This window comes from Cherax quadricarinatus, chromosome 37 (assembly GCF_038502225.1).
Source record: "Cherax quadricarinatus isolate ZL_2023a chromosome 37, ASM3850222v1, whole genome shotgun sequence".
NCBI classification, from domain to species: Eukaryota; Metazoa; Arthropoda; class Malacostraca; order Decapoda; family Parastacidae; genus Cherax; species Cherax quadricarinatus.
In genome coordinates, this window is record NC_091328.1 from 2784790 (window position 1) to 2803675 (window position 18886).

At 42.1% G+C, this 18886-nt stretch overlaps 1 protein-coding gene across 2 annotated transcripts; it reads left to right on the top strand.

Annotated features, from left to right (window-relative positions):
• Nucleotides 1-225: 225 nt before the first annotated feature.
• LOC128702778 (carbohydrate sulfotransferase 14-like) lies at nt 226-18661 on the top strand. 2 transcript variants are annotated; one of them, XM_070091792.1, is made up of 5 exons: nt 226-368; nt 10200-10285; nt 10695-10913; nt 17383-17494; nt 17937-18661. In XM_070091792.1, exons 2-5 carry the CDS (start codon nt 10227-10229, stop codon nt 18180-18182), a joined length of 636 nt encoding a protein of 211 aa, XP_069947893.1. In that variant the 5' UTR covers nt 226-368; nt 10200-10226; the 3' UTR covers nt 18183-18661. The 2 variants fall into 2 exon arrangements, with proteins under 2 accessions (XP_069947893.1, XP_069947891.1); XM_070091790.1 differs by having other exon boundaries at nt 245-368; nt 10203-10285.
• The last annotated feature ends 225 nt before the right edge of the window (nt 18662-18886 follow it).

The following is an 18886-nucleotide window of genomic DNA, read 5'->3' on the forward strand; positions in this document are numbered from 1 at the left end:
TCACCTGTTTACTGTGATCTTATTGCATATAAATATATATATACATATATATATATATATATATATATATATATATATATATATATATATATATATATATATATATATACATATAATGTATATTATTTATTATATTTATATTCTAGAAAAGCCCCCGTGGCTTGTCTTGCATTGTTAAGATCGCCTGTCTGCGATAATAACCTCCACATGATGTATGTGTAGGTGCATTTGAGCTAAGTGAGCGGCTGAGGCAACGTGTGCGTCAGGTGTGCAAGACCTTCAATATCTCCACGCCTGTCACCAACTTTCAACTCAGCACTATCTTCGTGGACGAAGGGCGACGTCTCCTCTACTGCAGTATTCCTAAGGTCAGTACAGAGGTCATTAAGGTCACATTGTTATTATCATCAAGGTCACTGAAGATATAAAGGCCTTCAAAATTACTAATTGGATTGCTAAGGTCGTTCAGTATTTCAATACAGAAATTACACCACGATCTTTCAAGTGTCCTAACTCATAGAGTACAACACACAGACAAAGGCAGGCAGGCAGGCAGGCAGGCAGGCAGGCAGGCAGGCAGGCACGCGCGCGCACACACACACACACACACACACACACACACACACACACACACACACACGCACACACACACACACACACACACACACACACACACACACACACACACACACACATACACGCACGCACGCACACACACACACGCACGCACGCACGCACGCACACACACACACACACACACACACACGCACGCACGCACACACACACACGCACGCACGCACGCACACACACACACACACACACACACACGCACGCACGCACACACACAGACAGACAGACACACACACACACGAACACACACACACACACACACACACACACACACACACGCACACACACCCAAGGTGGTAATAGCAGTGATGTATAACCCACCACAGAACAGCAGGAGGCCAAGGCAAGAGTACGACGAGAGCAATAGAGCGATGGTTGACACACTGGCTAGAGTGGCCAGAAGAGCTCATGCATGCAGGGCAAAGCTCCTGATCATGGGTGACTTTAACCACAAGGAGATCGATTGGGAGAACTTGGACCCACATGGGGGCCAAGATACATGGAGGGCTAAGATGATGGAGGTGGTACTGGAAAACTTCATGTGCCAACACGTAAGGGACAAGAGAGAGAGGAGAGGATGAACCAGCAAGGCTGGACTTAGTATTCACCTTGAGTAGTGCAGATATCGAGGACATCACATATGAAAGACCCCTTGGGGCCAGTGACCATGTGGTTTTAAGCTTCGAATACACAGTAGAGCTACAAGTTTAGGGAGAAGCAGGAAGGCCAGGACGAATGAAGCCAAACTACAAGAAAGGGGACTACACAGGAATGAGGAACTACCTGAACGGGGTTCAGTGGGACAGAGAACTGGCAGGGAAGCCAGTTAATGAGATGATGGAATATGTAGCAACAAAATGCAAGGAGGCTGAGGAGAGGTTTGTACCCAAGGGTAACAGGAATAATGAAAAAGCCAGGATGAGCCCATGGTTTACCCAAAGGTGCAGGGAGGCAAAAACCAAGTGTGCTAGGGAATGGAAGAAATATAGAAGGCAAAGGACCCAGGAGAATAAGGAGAACAGTCGTAGAGCCAGAAACGAATATGCACAGATAAGAAGGGAGGCCCAAAGACAATATGAAAATGACATAGCAGCGAAAGCCAAATCTGACCCGAAACTGTTGTACAGCCACATCAGGAGGAAAACAACAGTCAAGGACCAGGTAATCAGGCTAAGGAAGGAAGGAGGAGAGACAACAAGAAATGACCGTGAAGTATGTGAAGAACTCAACAAGAGATTCAAAGAAGTGTTCACAGAGGAGATAGAAGGGACTCCAGAAAGACGGAGAGGTGGGGCACACCACCAAGTGCTGGACACAGTGCACACAACCGAGGAAGAAGTGAAGAGGCTTCTGAGTGAGCTAGATACCTCAAAGGCAATGGGGCCAGATAACATCTCCCCATGGGTATTGAGAGAGGGAGCAGAGGCGCTATGTGTACCCCTAACAACAATATTCAATACATCTATCGAAACAGGGAGATTGCCTGAGGCATGGAAGACAGCAAATGTAGTCCCAATCTTTAAAAAAGGAGACAGACATGAAGCATTAAACTACAGACCAGTGTCACTGACATGTATAGTATGCAAAATCATGGAGAAGATTATCAGGAGAAGAGTGGTGGAACACCTAGAAAGGAACGATCTCATCAACAGCAGCCAACATGGTTTCAGGGACGGGAAATCCTGTGTCACAAACCTACTGGAGTTCTATGACATGGTGACAGCAGTAAGACAAGAGAGAGAGGGGTGGGTGGATTGCATTTTCTTGGACTGCAAGAAGGCGTTTGACACAGTTCCACACAAGAGATTTGTGCAAAAACTGGAGGACCAAGCAGGGATAACAGGGAAGGCACTACAATGGATCAGGGAATACTTGTCAGGAAGACAGCAGCGAGTCATGGTACGTGGCGAGGTGTCAGAGTGGGCACCTGTGACCAGCGGGGTCCCGCAGGGGTCAGTCCTAGGACCAGTGCTGTTTCTGGTATTTGTGAACGACATGACGGAAGGAATAGACTCTGAGGTGTCCCTGTTTGCAGATGACGTGAAGTTGATGAGAAGAATTCACTCGATCGAAGACCAGGCAGAACTACAAAGGGATCTGGACAGGCTGCAGACCTGGTCCAGCAATTGGCTCCTGGAGTTCAATCCCACCAAGTGCAAAGTCATGAAGATTGGGGAAGGGCAAAGAAGGCCGCAGACGGAGTACAGTCTAGGGGGTCAGAGACTACAAACCTCACTCAAGGAAAAAGATCTTGGGGTGAGTATAACACCAGGCACATCTCCTGAAGCGCACATCAACCAAATAACTGCTGCAGCATATGGGCGCCTAGCAAACCTCAGAACAGCATTCCGACATCTTAATAAGGAATCATTCAGGACTCTGTACACCGTGTACGTTAGGCCCATATTGGAGTATGCGGCACCAGTTTGGAACCCACACCTAGCCAAGCACGTGAAGAAACTAGAGAAAGTGCAAAGGTTTGCAACAAGACTAGTCCCAGAGCTAAGAGGTATGTCCTACGAGGAGAGGTTAAGGGAAATCAACCTGACGACACTGGAGGACAGGAGAGATAGCGGGGACATGATAACGACATACAAAATACTGAGAGGAATTGACAAGGTGGACAAAGACAGGATGTTCCAGAGATTGGACACAGTAACAAGGGGACACAGTTGGAAGCTGAAGACACAGATGAATCACAGGGATGTTAGGAAGTATTTCTTCAGCCACAGAGTAGTCAGTAAGTGGAATAGTTTGGGAAGCGATGTAGTGGAGGCAGGATCCATACATAGCTTTAAGCAGAGGTATGATAAAGCTCACGGCTCAGGGAGAGTGACCTAGTAGCGATCAGTGAAGAGGCGGGGCCAGGAGCTCGGACTCGACCCCCGCAACCTCAACTAGGTGAGTACAACTAGGTGAGTACACACACACACACACACACACACACACAGACACACACACACACACACACACACACACACACACACACACACACACACATGGGAGGAAATGAAAAAGAGCAGAATAATCCAGGATCAAATGGAAGGACAAGTGCACCCCCCAGAAACACCTGCAGAAGGACTCCAGCCACGACACCCCCAAGGCAACTGAACAATCCAAACCAACCATCACACACCGATCCCTCTGTTTCCACCCCCCGCACCACAGTTACAGTATTAGAACAGAAGTTGAAGGTTTGGTACACAAATGCAGATGGATTAACGAATAAACATGAGGAATGGCAAGAAAGAATCAATGAGAAGTCCCCAGACATCATAGCAGTTACAGAAACAAAACTCATGGAGACAATAACAGATGCAATCTTCCCACCAGGATACCAGATCATGAGGAAAGATAGAAGGGGCAGGGGGGGAGGTGGGGTTGCTCTGCTCGTAAAAAACAGATGGAAATTCGAGAAAATGGAAGGAATAGATGAGACGGGAGAAAGAGACTACATAGCAGGTACACTTCAGTCTGGGGAACACAAAGTGGTCATTGCAGTGATGTATAATCCACCACAGAACTGCAGGAGGCCAAGAGAGGAATATGAAGAGAGCAACAGAGCAATGGTGGACACACTTGCTGAGGTGGCAAGAAGAGCTCACTCCAGCAGAGCAAAGTTACTGGTTATGGGGGATTTCAACCACAGGGAGATTGACTGGGAAAACCTGGAGCCACATGGGGGTCCCGAAACATGGAGAGCCAGGATGTTGGACGTGGTGCTGGAAAACCTCATGCACCAACATGTTAAGGACACTACCAGAGTGAGAGGGGAGGATGAACCAGCAAGATTGGACCTTGTGTTCACCCTGGGCAGCTCAGATATTGAGGACATCAAGTATGAGAGTCCCCTAGGAGCTAGCGACCACGTGGTTCTGTGCTTTGAATACATAGTAGAGCTGCAAGTGGAGAGAATAACAGGAGTTGAATGGGAAAAGCCTGACTATAAAAGAGGGGACTACATAGGGTTGAAGAACTTCCTGCGGGAGGTCCAGTGGGAAAGAGAACTGACAGGAAAGCCAGTAAATGAAATGATGGAATATGTAACAACAAAATGCAAGGAGGCAGTGGAAAGGTTTATTCCCAAGGGCAACAGTAACAACGGGAAGACCAGAACGAGCCCCTGGTTTACCCGACGTTGTAAGGAGGCAAAAACAAAATGCAATAGAGAATGGAAAAAGTACAGAAGGCAGAGAACACACGAAAATAGGGAGATCAGTCGCAGAGCCAGGAATGAGTACGCACAGGTAAGGAGGGAGGCCCAGCGACAGTATGAAAATGACATAACATCGAGAATCAAGACTGACCCGAAACTGTTGTATAGCCACATCAGGAGGAAGACAACAGTCAAAGACCAGGTGATCAGATTAAGGACAGAAGGTGGAGAACTCACAAGAAATGATCAGGAGGTATGTGAGGAGCTGAACAGGAGATTTAAGGAAGTTTTTACAGTAGAGACAGGAAGGGCTGTGGGAAGACAGCACAGAAGGGAACATCAAGAGGGAATATACCAACAAGTGTTGGATGACATACGAACAACTGAGGAGGAGGTGAAGAAGCTCTTAAGTGACCTTGACACCTCAAAGGCAATGGGACCGGACAACATCTCCCCATGGGTCCTTAGAGAAGGAGCAGAGATGCTGTGCGTGCCTCTAACCACAATCTTCAACACATCCCTTGAAACTGGGCAACTACCTGAGAAATGGAAGACAGCTAATGTAGTCCCCATATTTAAGAAAGGAAACACAAACGAGGCACTAAACTACAGACCTGTGTCTCTGACATGTATTGTGTGCAAAGTCATGGAGAAGATTATCAGGAGGAGAGTGGTCGAACACCTGGAAAGGAACAAGATTATAAATGAAAACCAGCATGGGTTCATGGAAGGCAAATCTTGTATCACAAACCTCCTGGAGTTTTATGACAAGATAACAGAAGTAAGACACGAGAGAGAGGGGTGGGTAGATTGCGTTTTCCTAGACTGCAGGAAGGCCTTTGACACAGTTCCCCACAAGAGATTAGTGCAGAAGCTGGAGGATCAGGCGCACATAAAAGGGAGGGCACTGCAATGGATAAGGGAATACCTGACAGGGAGGCAGCAACGAGTCATGGTACGTGAAGAGGTATCACAGTGGGCGCCTGTTACGAGCGGGGTCCCACAGGGGTCAGTTCTAGGACCAGTGCTATTTTTGATATATGTGAACGACATGATGGAAGGAATAGACTCTGAAGTGTCCCTGTTCGCAGATGACGTGAAGTTGATGAGAAGAATTAAATTGGACGAGGATGAGGCAGGACTGCAAAGAGACCTGGACAGGCTGGACATGTGGTCCAGCAACTGGCTTCTCGAATTCAATCCAGCCAAATGCAAAGTCATGAAGATTGGGGAGGGGCAAAGAAGACCGCAGACAGAGTATAGGCTAGGTGGACAAAGACTACAGACCTCACTCAGGGAGAAAGACCTTGGGGTGACCATAACACCGAGCACATCACCGGAGGCACACATCAACCAAATAACCGCTGCAGCATACGGGCGCCTGGCAAACCTGAGAATAGCACGGTTTCAGGGAAGGAAAATCCTGTGTCACAAACCTACTGGAGTTTTATGACAAGGTGACAGAAGTAAGACAAGAGAGAGAGGGGTGGATCGACTGCATTTTTTTGGATTGCAAGAAGGCCTTCGACACAGTTCCTCACAAGAGGTTACTGCAAAAGCTAGAGGATCAGGCACACATAACAGGAAAGGCACTGCAATGGATCAGAGAATACCTGACAGGGAGGCAACAACGAGTCATGGTACGTGACGAGGTGTCAGAGTGGGCGCCTGTGACAAGCGGGGTTCCACAGGGGTCAGTCCTAGGACCTGTGTTGTTCTTGGTATATGTGAATGACATAACGGAAGGGATAGACTCAGAAGTGTCCTTGTTTGCAGATGATGTGAAGTTAATGAGAAGAATCAAATCGGATGAGGATCAGGCAGGACTACAAAGAGACCTGGACAGGCTACAAGCCTGGTCCAGCAACTGGCTCCTTGAGTTTAACCCTGCCAAATGCAAAGTCATGAAGATTGGGGAAGGGCAAAGAAGACCGCAGACACAATGTAGTTTAGATGGCCAAAGACTCCAAACCTCACTCAAGGAAAAAGATCTGGGGGGTGAGTATAACACCGAGCATATCTCCTGAGGCGCACATCAATCAGATAACTGCTGCAGCATACGGGCGTCTGGCAAACCTACGGATAGCGTTCCGATACCTCAGTAAGGAATCGTTCAAGACTGTATACCATTTACGTCAGGCCCATACTGGAGTATGCAGCACCAGTTTGGAATCCACACCTAGTCAAGCACGTCAAGAAATTAGAGAAAGTGCAAAGGTTTGCAACAAGACTAGTGCCAGAGCTAAGGGGATTGTCCTACGAAGAAAGGTTGAGGGAAATCGGCCTGACGACACTGGAGGACAGGAGGGTCAGGGGAGACATGATAACGACATATAAAATACTGCGCGGAATAGACAAGGTGGACAAAGACGGGATGTTCCAGAGAGGGGACACAGACACAAGAGGTCACAATTGGATGTTGAAGACTCAGATGAATCAAAGGGATGTTAGGAAGTATTTCTTCAGTCATAGAGTAGTCAGGCCGTGGAATAGCCTAGAAAGTGACGTAGTGGAGGCGGGAACCACACATAGTTTTAAGGCGAGGTATGATAAAGCTCATGGGGCAGGGAGAGAGAGGACCTAGTAGCAATCAGCGAAGAGGCGGAGCCAGGAGCTATGAATCGACCCCTGCAACCACAAATAGGTGAGTACACACACACACACACACACACACACACACACACAGAACAAATGAGACTAGATTTTAGACAATTATTAAAATAGTCATTCACGACATTGTATATTTTGTACATCAGACCCATTCTGGAGTATGCGGCACCAGTATGGAACCCAAACCTAGTCAAGCACGTCAAAAAATTAGAGAAAGTGCAGGCCGAGGTTTGCAACGAGACTAGTCCCGGAGCTATGGGGTATGTCCAATGAGGAGAGGTTGAGGGAACTCAGCCTAATGACACTGGAGGACAGAAGGGCTAGGAGTGATATGATAACAAAATTCTGAGAGAAATTGATAGGGAAAATAGGCACGGGCTGTTTGAGGGATGGGAAACAGGAACAATAGGGCACAGCTGGAAGTTGAATACTTAGGTTGGTCACAGGGACATTAAGAAGTATTTCTTCAGTCTTAGAGTAGTCAGGAAGTGGAACGACCTGGTCTATGAAGTAGTAGAGGCAGGATCTATGTATAGCTTTGAGAGGTACGAAAAGGCTCTCGAAGCCAGAAAAAAGTGAACCTATGTAGTAACGACCAGCGAAGAGGCGTTGCCAGGAGCTGAAACTAGAACACTGCAACACCTCGCCCCCCCCCCCACACACACAGAAAGCGTTCAATAGCAATCAAGTTTGCAGCTGCCGGATGAGGCGTTTACGAATTTTTGCATAATGAACAATATATTTATATTTTCACAATTTCTTCAATAAAATTGGCAGAGTGCATCTACACAGCCCAACACCCAAAAATTTATCCAATTAAGGCCTGAAAGAAAGAATTATTTTTTTTTTATTATCACACTGGCCGATTCCCACCAAGGCAGGGTGGCCCGAAAAAGAAAAACTTTCACCATCATTCACTCCATCACTGTCTTGCCAGAAGGGTGCTTTACACTACAGTTTTTAAACTGCAACATTAACACCCCTCCTTCAGAGTGCAGGCACTGTACTTCCCATCTCCAGGACTCAAGTCCGGCCTGCCGGTTTCCCTGAACCCCTTCATAAATGTTACTTTGCTCACACTCCAACAGCACGTCAAGTATTAAAAACCATTTGTCTTCACCGACACGGTGGATAGAGGCAAAAATGTAGTATAATGCGATTCTTCACTGACAACTCACTTATGCCGTGGACTTTTTCAAGTCACAATCAGAGAAACCTAGATGAGCATTAATGTAGAGAACGTAGTGAGGTGTAGTCATGTTAGGTGTGCTGAAGCTTTAAAAATGGTTAGACAAATGCTTGATTGAACAGAGTTGAATGTGAGAAGGACCTGTCTAGCATGGGTCAGTGGGCCTACCGCAGTTTTTCATTCTGTTATGTAGGGAAACCCGATCTGAAACTAACTGGCAACAGGCTCAGGTATGTTGCAGACGCCATGGTTCTAAATGAAATTAATTTGGTGATGACTGATGATTCCAGGATTTTTTTTTTTTTTTTGACAGTGAGTTTTACACTGTAGTAATTAACCAAATAGTTGTGGGAGTTTCCGTGTGAAATACAAGGATTATTCATGTGGTCCAATCTGATGGCATATTGGTGTTCAGAAATGCATGTGTGAAGGTCTCATGATGTTTCTCCCACGTACATTTCGTCACAGTCGTTGCAAGGGATTGTAAATATCCCGTAACCATGGTGATACTCTTGATCGCAGTAGAGGAAGTAGCGGACACTTGCAATTTCGTGTTGGAAAGAATGCTGAAGGTGTTTAAAAGCAGAGTTGTTAGGGAGGACTATGTATCTTTTTTATCAGTGGTGTCTCGTCTAGGTGAGTTGAAGATGTATGCAATCTCTCATGATATGACAAGGAGAGTGAAGTTTAGAGATCTGTTATCCGAGATGACGACGACACCACCTTTGTCGGCTGTGGTAACTCTGATATTAGTGCCTTCTTCAGTTTTGAGGGGAATGAAATACCGACGAGGTAGGACTGGAGAGCTGTGTGGAGAGAGATGCATTAACATGCATGCCTCGAACATGCCATTCTGGTAGTCAAAGTTATCCCAATATTTAATTTTTAGTGATGTGGCTTTAGTATGCCTGTAGTGGATTTGAATCCTAGGCTAAGGGTTTCAGTTCTGTGTTTGACAATGAGCAAGATGACAGGTTTCGTATAATTTCAGGACTCCCGAAATAATGCCCAGCGGAATCATCACAGCTAAAGTTCAACAATAAATCAGGCTCATCATGAAAATCCAGGTTCTCTGCCAATACAGGCGTCAGAAAAACTTAGCTGCCACTTTACCAATTTTGCTTTTAACAAGTAACTGGAAAACTGAAATATTTTCATGCGATAGTTTGCGAATGGTTCATCCAATTGCCTTCAAACCTTGAATGCCGATAACTTGCGAATGTAACTTCTGGCCGGATTTATGTGCCAAGTGTCAGAATATTTTTGGATATTGATCTTCATGTTATAACTAGAGAATGCCGTATTTTCTGAACGATTTTAAACTTTTAAAATTGGTATATCTTATTTAGTGGAAAGTTTGAATTGGGTTTGAGCTGTATAGGTACTAAGTTGCCACTTACTGAAGAAATTGGGATATTAGCTTCCATGTGATAATTTGTGAATGCCTCTTTTGATTGATTTCAAATCATGAACGCTGATATTTAATTGAATTACAAACTCACACTGCATTGAGGTAGAGGGGGTTGGGCTTATGGGGTATAAGAATATATTTTTCAGATTGCACAGGGAACCGAAACACATCTACACATATTGATGATTTCGTATTACTGCCAGCAGGCTGCCAGCACCAGCTGGAAGAGAATGTGGCTGAAGTTAACTGGCGCCATCAGCACAGAGAACAAGACATCGCAGCTCACCAGGTGGGTTTGCTTACTATTACAGGGCGGGGATAACATGCATGAACTACCCTCAATTATCATATATCCTTTAAGTGGTTAACATTTGTTTTCGAAGGGCAATTATATTTTAAATAATCACATAATTAAATATTTAATTGGAAGGCTGACAGTGTTCCTCTTCCTTGAATGGATGATGTCCATGATGCGGTGTGGGGGGGGGGGGAGATAAATATGTGAGTAAAATAGACCTGTTGAAGGGTTATTATGATTCCTTTAACCTATTGTGATAATATTTATTTGTTTTATGTTCGTGCAAAAAAGTTTTAATTTTTTATTCTTCTTATGTACCTTCATATTTAATTTTTCTTGCGAAAAGCAGAGAATGATCTCATAACTCGCAGCATTTCAATTCCCACAATTTCGTTCCTAGAGATGCGGTCCACAGCCACCCGTACCTGTGGTCGCTGTACCATCCCAGGTTCGAGGACACGAGGGCGGACATGTTAGCCTCCTACAGAAAAATGATAATCGTTCGACATCCCCTCGAACGGGTCATCTCTACCTACAGGGATAAGCTGGAGGGATACACAGGACGTGAGAGGGTAAACTTCCGTAAATACATGAAAGAAAGAATTGAAGAAAAGTTTGGGTGAGCTATTTTTTTTAATTGAAAACGTTAAAAAATATTAATTATGCAACATTTGCTCTATGGATTCACACCGCCAGTGGAACTGTAGTATTGCCTGAAGTAAAATACATTTTAGATATGTACTTGCCTGAATTTATTTTGCTTAAATCTGTTAATTATGGGTTAATTATATCAAAATTATTTTGAATTAATTAGATAGCGTATATATCTGGATGTGTGTACACTGAGAGCACCACTATGCATGTTATTAAGATTTCACAAATCATTGATAACGGCTTGGAAGGGACTTGAGTTAGATCTGACCACAGCCATGTTGGTGTCAGAATCGTCTGTGCAGCCTAATATTCGCAGTCATAATGGGGTCCATGCTAATCTTCCTAGTATATAGAAATATACACAAATAACCCGCACAATAGGAGACTGAAACTTGTAGAGACGTTTCGTCCGGCTTGGACCATTATACCTAGTTGAATGAGTCCTAACTGGCATGGTATAGTGGTTAGAGCGCTGGTATGCTAATTCTAAAATTTGATTGCTATGGGTTCGAATCCTATCCGTTCCGTATATATATATTTAATGTATTTGTCGTGCCTGATAATCCGAATTCCTTTAAAAAATGGACTTTCCCGCTCTCCCCCCCAAAAAAAAAATTACAGATTGATATTTTTCCGCTGACAATGGTGTATTTTTTTTTTTATTTATTAACCAAACCTAACTTGGAATTCTCACCTAACCTAGCTTAACCCAAGATAATTCTTTAGGTTGAACTCTACTGAATATATTTTAGATACGTTTAAATTTATTTAATATTACTTAAAATCAGTGATATATATATATATATATATATATATATATATATATATATATATATATATATATATATATATATATATATGTATATATATATATATATATATATATATATATATATATATATATATATATATATATATTTATATATATATAAATACATATACATATAATATATATATATATATATATATATATATATATATATATATATATATATATATATATATATATATATATATATATATATATATATATATATATATATATATATATATATATATATAGTTTATGGAATAGGTGGTAAGTTACTAAATGCTGTAAAGAGCTTTTATGAGGATAGTGAGGCTCAGGTTAGGGTGTGTAGAAGAGAGGGAGAATACTTCCCGGTAAAAGTAGGTCTTAGACAGGGATGTGTAATGTCACCATGGTTGTTTAATATATTTATAGATGGGGTTGTAAAAGAAGTAAATGCTAGGGTGTTCGGGAGAGGGGTAGGATTAAATTATGGGGAATCAAATTCAAAATGGGAATTGACACAGTTACTTTTTGCTGATGATACTGTGCTTATGGGAGATTCTAAAGAAAAATTGCAAAGGTTAGTGGATGAGTTTGAGAATGTGTGTAAAGGTAGAAAGTTGAAAGTGAACATAGAAAAGAGTAAGGTGATGAGGGTATCAAATGATTTAGATAAAGAAAAATTGGATATCAAATTGGGGAGGAGGAGTATGGAAGAAGTGAATGTTTTCAGATACTTGGGAGTTGACGTGTCGGCGGATGGATTTATGAAGGATGAGGTTAATCATAGAATTGATGAGGGAAAAAAGGTGAGTGGTGCGTTGAGGTATATGTGGAGTCAAAAAACGTTATCTATGGAGGCAAAGAAGGGAATGTATGAAAGTATAGTAGTACCAACACTCTTATATGGATGTGAAGCTTGGGTGGTAAATGCAGCAGCGAGGAGACGGTTGGAGGCAGTGGAGATGTCCTGTCTAAGGGCAATGTGTGGTGTAAATATTATGCAGAAAATTCGGAGTGTGGAAATTAGGAGAAGGTGTGGAGTTAATAAAAGCATTAGTTAGAGGGCAGAAGAGGGGTTGTTGAGGTGGTTTGGTCATTTAGAGAGAATGGATCAAAGTAGAATGACATGAAAAGCATATAAATCTATAGAAGGAAGGAGGGGTAGGGGTCGTCCTCGAAAGGGTTGGAAAGAGGGGGTAAAGGAGGTTTTGTGGGCGAGGGGCTTGGACTTCCAGCAAGCGTGCATGAGCGTGTTAGATAGGAGTGAATGGAGACGAATGATACTTGGGACCTGACGATCTGTTGGAGTGTGAGCAGGGTAATATTTAGTGAAGGGATTCAGGGAAACCGGTTATTTTCATATAGTCGGACTTGAGTCCTGGAAATGGGAAGTACAATGCCTGCACTTTAAAGGAGTGGTTTGGGATATTGGCAGTTTGGAGGGATATGTTGTGTATCTCTATACGTATATGCTTCTAAACTGTTGTATTCTCAACACCTCTGCAAAAGCAGTGATAATGTGTGAGTGTGGTGAAAGTGTTGAATGATGATGAAAGTATTTTCTTTTTGGGGATTTTCTTTCTTTTTTTTGGGTCACCCTGCCTCGGTGGGAGACGACCAACTAGTTGAAAAAAAAAATATATATATATACATATACATATAATATAGATGTATATATATATTATATATATATATATTATAGATGTATATATATATATTGCATATATATATTATAGATATATATTTTTTTTTTAAACAAGTTGGCCGTCTCCTACCGAGGCAGGGTGACCCAAAAAAAAAGAAAATCCCCAAAAAGAAAATACTTTCATCATTCAACACTTTCACCACACTCACACATTATCACTGTTTTTGCAGAGGTGCTCAGAATACAACAGCTTTGAAGCATATACGTGTAAAGATACACAACATATCCCTCCAAACTGCCAATATCCCAAACCCCTCCTTTAAAGTGCAGGCATTGTACTTCCCATTTCCAGGACTCAAGTCCGACTATATGAAAATAACCGGTTTCCCTGAATCCCTTCACTAAATATTGCCCTGCTCACACTCCAACAGATCGTCAGGTCTCAAGTATCATTCGTTTCCATTCACTCCTATCTAACACGCTCACGCACGCTTGCTGGAAGTCCAAGCCCCTCGCCCACAAAACCTCCTTCACCCCCTCTCTCCAACCCTTTCGAGGACGACCCCTACCCCTCCTTCCTTCTCCTATAGATTTATATGCTTTTCATGTCATTCTACTTTGATCCATTCTCTCTAAATGACCAAACCACCTCAACAACCCCTCTTCTGCCCTCTGACTAATGCTTTTATTAACTCCACACCTTCTCCTAATTTCCACACTCTGAATTTTCTGCATATTTACACCACACATTGCCCTTAGACAGGACATCTTCACTGCCTGCAGCCGTCTCCTCGCTGCTGCATTTACCACCCAAGCTTCACATCCATATAAGAGTGTTGGTACTACTATATATTCATACATTCCCTTCTTTGCCTCCATAGATAACGTTTTTTGACTCCACATATACCTGAACGCACCACTCACCTTTTTTCCCTCATCAATTCAATATATATATATATATATATATATATATATATATATATATATATATATATATATATATATATATATATATATATGCAAAACAACCACTCTGAAAGAATAGAGAAATTCCAAGCGCTTTCGTGACTACTCACATTATCAAGGAACTATGTGATCTTATTGCATATATATATATATATATATATATATATATATATATATATATATATATATATATATATATATATATACATATATATATAATATATATATATATATATATATATATATATATATATATATATATATATACATACATATTTATATATACATATATATATTTATATATATATATATATATATATATATATATATATATATATATATATATATATATATATATATATATATATATATATATATATATATATATATATATATAATATATATATATATACATATATGTACATATATATATGTACATATATATATGTACATATATATACAGCTACTGAGCCTTCAAGACCGGTCATTCCCAGAAGATACATCCAAGCACTCAGGAACTTGGCCAACAACGATGATATCGTCATTACAACCGCTGACAAAGGAGGTGGTGTGGTGTTACTCAACACTGTCGACTACAACAATAAAGTCTTAAATCTTCTCAACGATGCCAACACATACCAGCCTGTATCGGAATCAGTGCTACTTCAAAGTACCCAGACTTTCCTTCAAAAGGCTCGTAGCATCTTACGAAAATCAGAACAAGGCAAAAAACTACTTAAACTTTTACCAGGTCAACCGAAACCAGCACGCCTGTATGGCCTTCCTAAGACACACAAACCTGGCATCCCACTACGGCCTATCACTTCGGGCATAGGGAGTGCACCACACAGACTAGCCGCCCACCTTGCCAAATACCTTTCAGCGCTTCTGGGCACTATCAGTCAAGCCCACCTCAAACACTCAGGTGACCTTCTCTCCCGAATTTCCAACCTGAATGTCAAAAACAAAAGCATGGCTTCCTTCGATGTCACAGCCCTCTTTACCAACGTTCCTACTGACGCTGCAATCAACATTCTGAGACAGAGGCTCACTGAAAACCACGACCTCCCTTTACCTCTTCTAGATTTCATCAATCTAGTGGAACTGTGTGTTAATTTCAACTTCTTCAAGTATCAGGACAACTGTTACAAACAATGCTTTGGGATGGCAATGGGCAGCCCGCTCAGTGCTGTGCTTGCCAACCTCTTCATGGAAAACTTGGAGACAGAGAAATTCAGCACCCTCATTCCCAACACCGTTACCTGGCTAAGATACGTTGATGATATATTGGTTTTCTATCCGAGACGTCTCAATATCCAGGCCCTTCTCAACAAGATCAATGCAGTTGAACCATCAATAAAGTTTACACTTGAACTCGAAAATGATGGCAAACTTCCTTTCCTCGACGTTCTACTGTGCAGATCTCCCGACAGTGACAAACTTCTCTTCAAAGTGTATAGAAAACCTACCAACAAGGACGATCTTATACACTTTTATTCACACCAAGATACCCGCACTAAGAGAGGAGTCCTCATTGGCTTCTTCTTGAGAGCTCTTCGCATCTCCAGCCCTTGTTTTCTAGAAGAATGCACTTACATAACACAAGCCTTTACACGTCTTCAGTTCCCATCTTTCTTCATCCGAGATTGCAGACTCAAGGCACAAGCTATCCTCAACAAACCGCCCATGGAACAGCCCCCTAAACAGTTCATAGTACTCCCATGTGGCGATGTTGCCACGAATACTCGCCGGGCACTTGCCATGAGTAACATCAACGTTTCCACCATAAACACATCCTCTATCAAAGACCTCACTACTAAACGCAGCCCCACACCTCTAACTTCTACAGCAGGCGTCTACACTATCCCCTGTGGGTTCTGTCCCAAGAAATATGTAGGCGAGACAGGCAGAGATCTTGCAGTCCGCCTGAATGAGCATCGAAATGCCTCTAACAGAGACGATGTAAGGTACGCCTGTGTCCTCCACAGAGACTCCACGGGGCATTTGATGAACTGGAACGAGGCACAACTCGTTCTCACCGAACCATACCTCAGACGCCGACGGTGCCTAGAAGCCTCACTAATCACCGTCACCGACACTATAGAACGCAACACTGGAAACTATAAAATTTCAAAAACATTGGCATACATGATACTCAAGCAGCACCAACCCAACAACACAGGAGTCACATGATTTCATCGTCTACCCGTCCTCATCATAGGCAGAGGTTGTTTTGATAAGGACCTGCCTCGCATGGGCCAGAGGCCTTCTACAGTGTTCCTCCATTCTTATGTTCTTATGACATTCCTCAGGTCACGTGCGTCACATCTCACTCTCCGCCTATATATATAATGTCTTTCTACCTCTGTATGTTAGAAGTGATCAAGGTCCCAGGACCGAAACGTTTTCTAATAAATATGTTATAGTGTTTGCTTACGTGTCTTTCTAAACCATATATATAGATATATATATATATATATATATATATATATATATATATATATATATATATATATATATATATATATATTAAATTATGGTCAGACTGATTTTAGCAAATTTATGGCATAAAAAAATTTTCAGTTTATTCAGCTAAACTGGCTGAATAACGTGACCTGCAGCTTTATAATGACCTTCGTGCTGTTGATACCATAGGCTTTAATCCTAGTAAATTAAATTACATGAAAAAAAATCACGCGCGCACACAAAAGTTTTAAATGGCATCGTATACGGATTATTACTATTATTAAAAAAAAAATTTACTTATGAAATAGCAGGTTACACGCTGTCTTCATGATCCGTGTAAAGTCAATATTCTTTAAATCCGATTTACCAATTTGATTTTCACATGTTGAAAATGGCATTAGACTGTCGTCTACTAGATAATGCTTGAATACAACGTTTAGTAAATTATCAGTACCCTTTATAAGTTCCATTATTATAAACCGATTTTTTTTAAAAAATACTATATGGATTGTAAATAATTTAATAGAGTACAGTATTCGCAACGTGTTGTTTTTGTTTTAGCCTCTCATCACCAGGAGATCTGGTGAGCTTCGTGGACTTTGTCAGGTTCATCGTGGAGCAGGACAACGAGGAGTTGGTCCAGTTGGACCCACACTGGCGCTCCATACACCAGGTAAGTACAGTACTTGTACACTTAATGGCGCTTCTTCCACTGGATGAGCACCAGACACCTTTCTCGCCTCTTGGTACCCCTTCCAGAAAGTAAATTCAAAATTCACCATGGTTGCTCTATTCTTTAAGTAAATTAAAGAAACAGACTCCGATAGAGAAGTCTAGGAAGATGTCTAATGAGTGGGATAACTAATAATGGTATGAGGATAGACTAGGATGGTGGGAGTGGAGAAGGGAGAGCGTCAAGAAATTACTTACTATGAAAGTTGTAATACCTAGTGGTTAATCGAGGCACCTATTTATACATTGACCAACATTGCTCACGTATTTATCCAACTTGTGCTCGAATTTTTTTTTATCTGAATTTAGAGATTTTGAGCAGCATTATATACTGCTAAACACTACCCCCGAAAGACCATACTCACCATCATCTGTCACCACAGCTGTGTAATCCTTGTGCCATCGAGTACGACTTCATTGGCAAGTTCGAGCGGCTGCGTGAGGACTCTACTTCTGTTCTACGTTGGTTAGGTAGTGAGGGAGAGATGCTGCTGCCCCAGGAGATGTACCCCACCTCCGCCTCCAACTTCACTGCACACTACCTGGGCCTCCTGCACACTGATCTCAAACAAGCCTTTCTTGTTAAGTACCTCATCGACTACATCAGCTTCGATTACGCTCTCCTCTGACTATTTCCTTAAAAAACAAGAACCAAACTTGTAGCGATATTACAGCACATGATTTTATATGACCATGGGGGAGCGCTAAACCAATAGGGGCTATACAGCACTAGGGGGTGAAAAGAGAAACTCAGGTACGATCCAGTCTATTTTCACATTCTGCAATTCATATCCATAACTCATTTCATGTCATCGGAGAATTTAGACGAAAGGGGAAATGTCCTCATTATTTATGCCGAAAGAGAACTTATGAAAACATAAGGAAAATGCCCTCAAAGCTGTTGTTAGCTACAACTCCAACTAGGGTGCTAGTGTGACAATAGCGGGGTACCTAGTCAAGCACCCTGAGGGGAGTGGCACCCCTGGGCACATATCACACAAACATGACAACAGCGCTAAGGTAACCAGGCACCGGGAGCTGATAAAAAGTTAACCACCTATAGGAAAATTATAAAAACGACAGGACACGTTTGGCAGTTCCAGAGAAATGGTGACGTGCCGACAGCATAGTGAGAGAGACATTAAGAGCAGAGGAGTCTACTGATATAACGTTTCACCACTGCTTAAATTGGAAAATGGGTTGAATGATAGCATCCCATAAAATATTTTGGATTGAGGGATTGAAAATAAAAGGCTATAAATAACACATGCTATATTTCACTTCTTTTTAATAAAATAACTATATCATAAACTATAATTATTCTTGTACAACT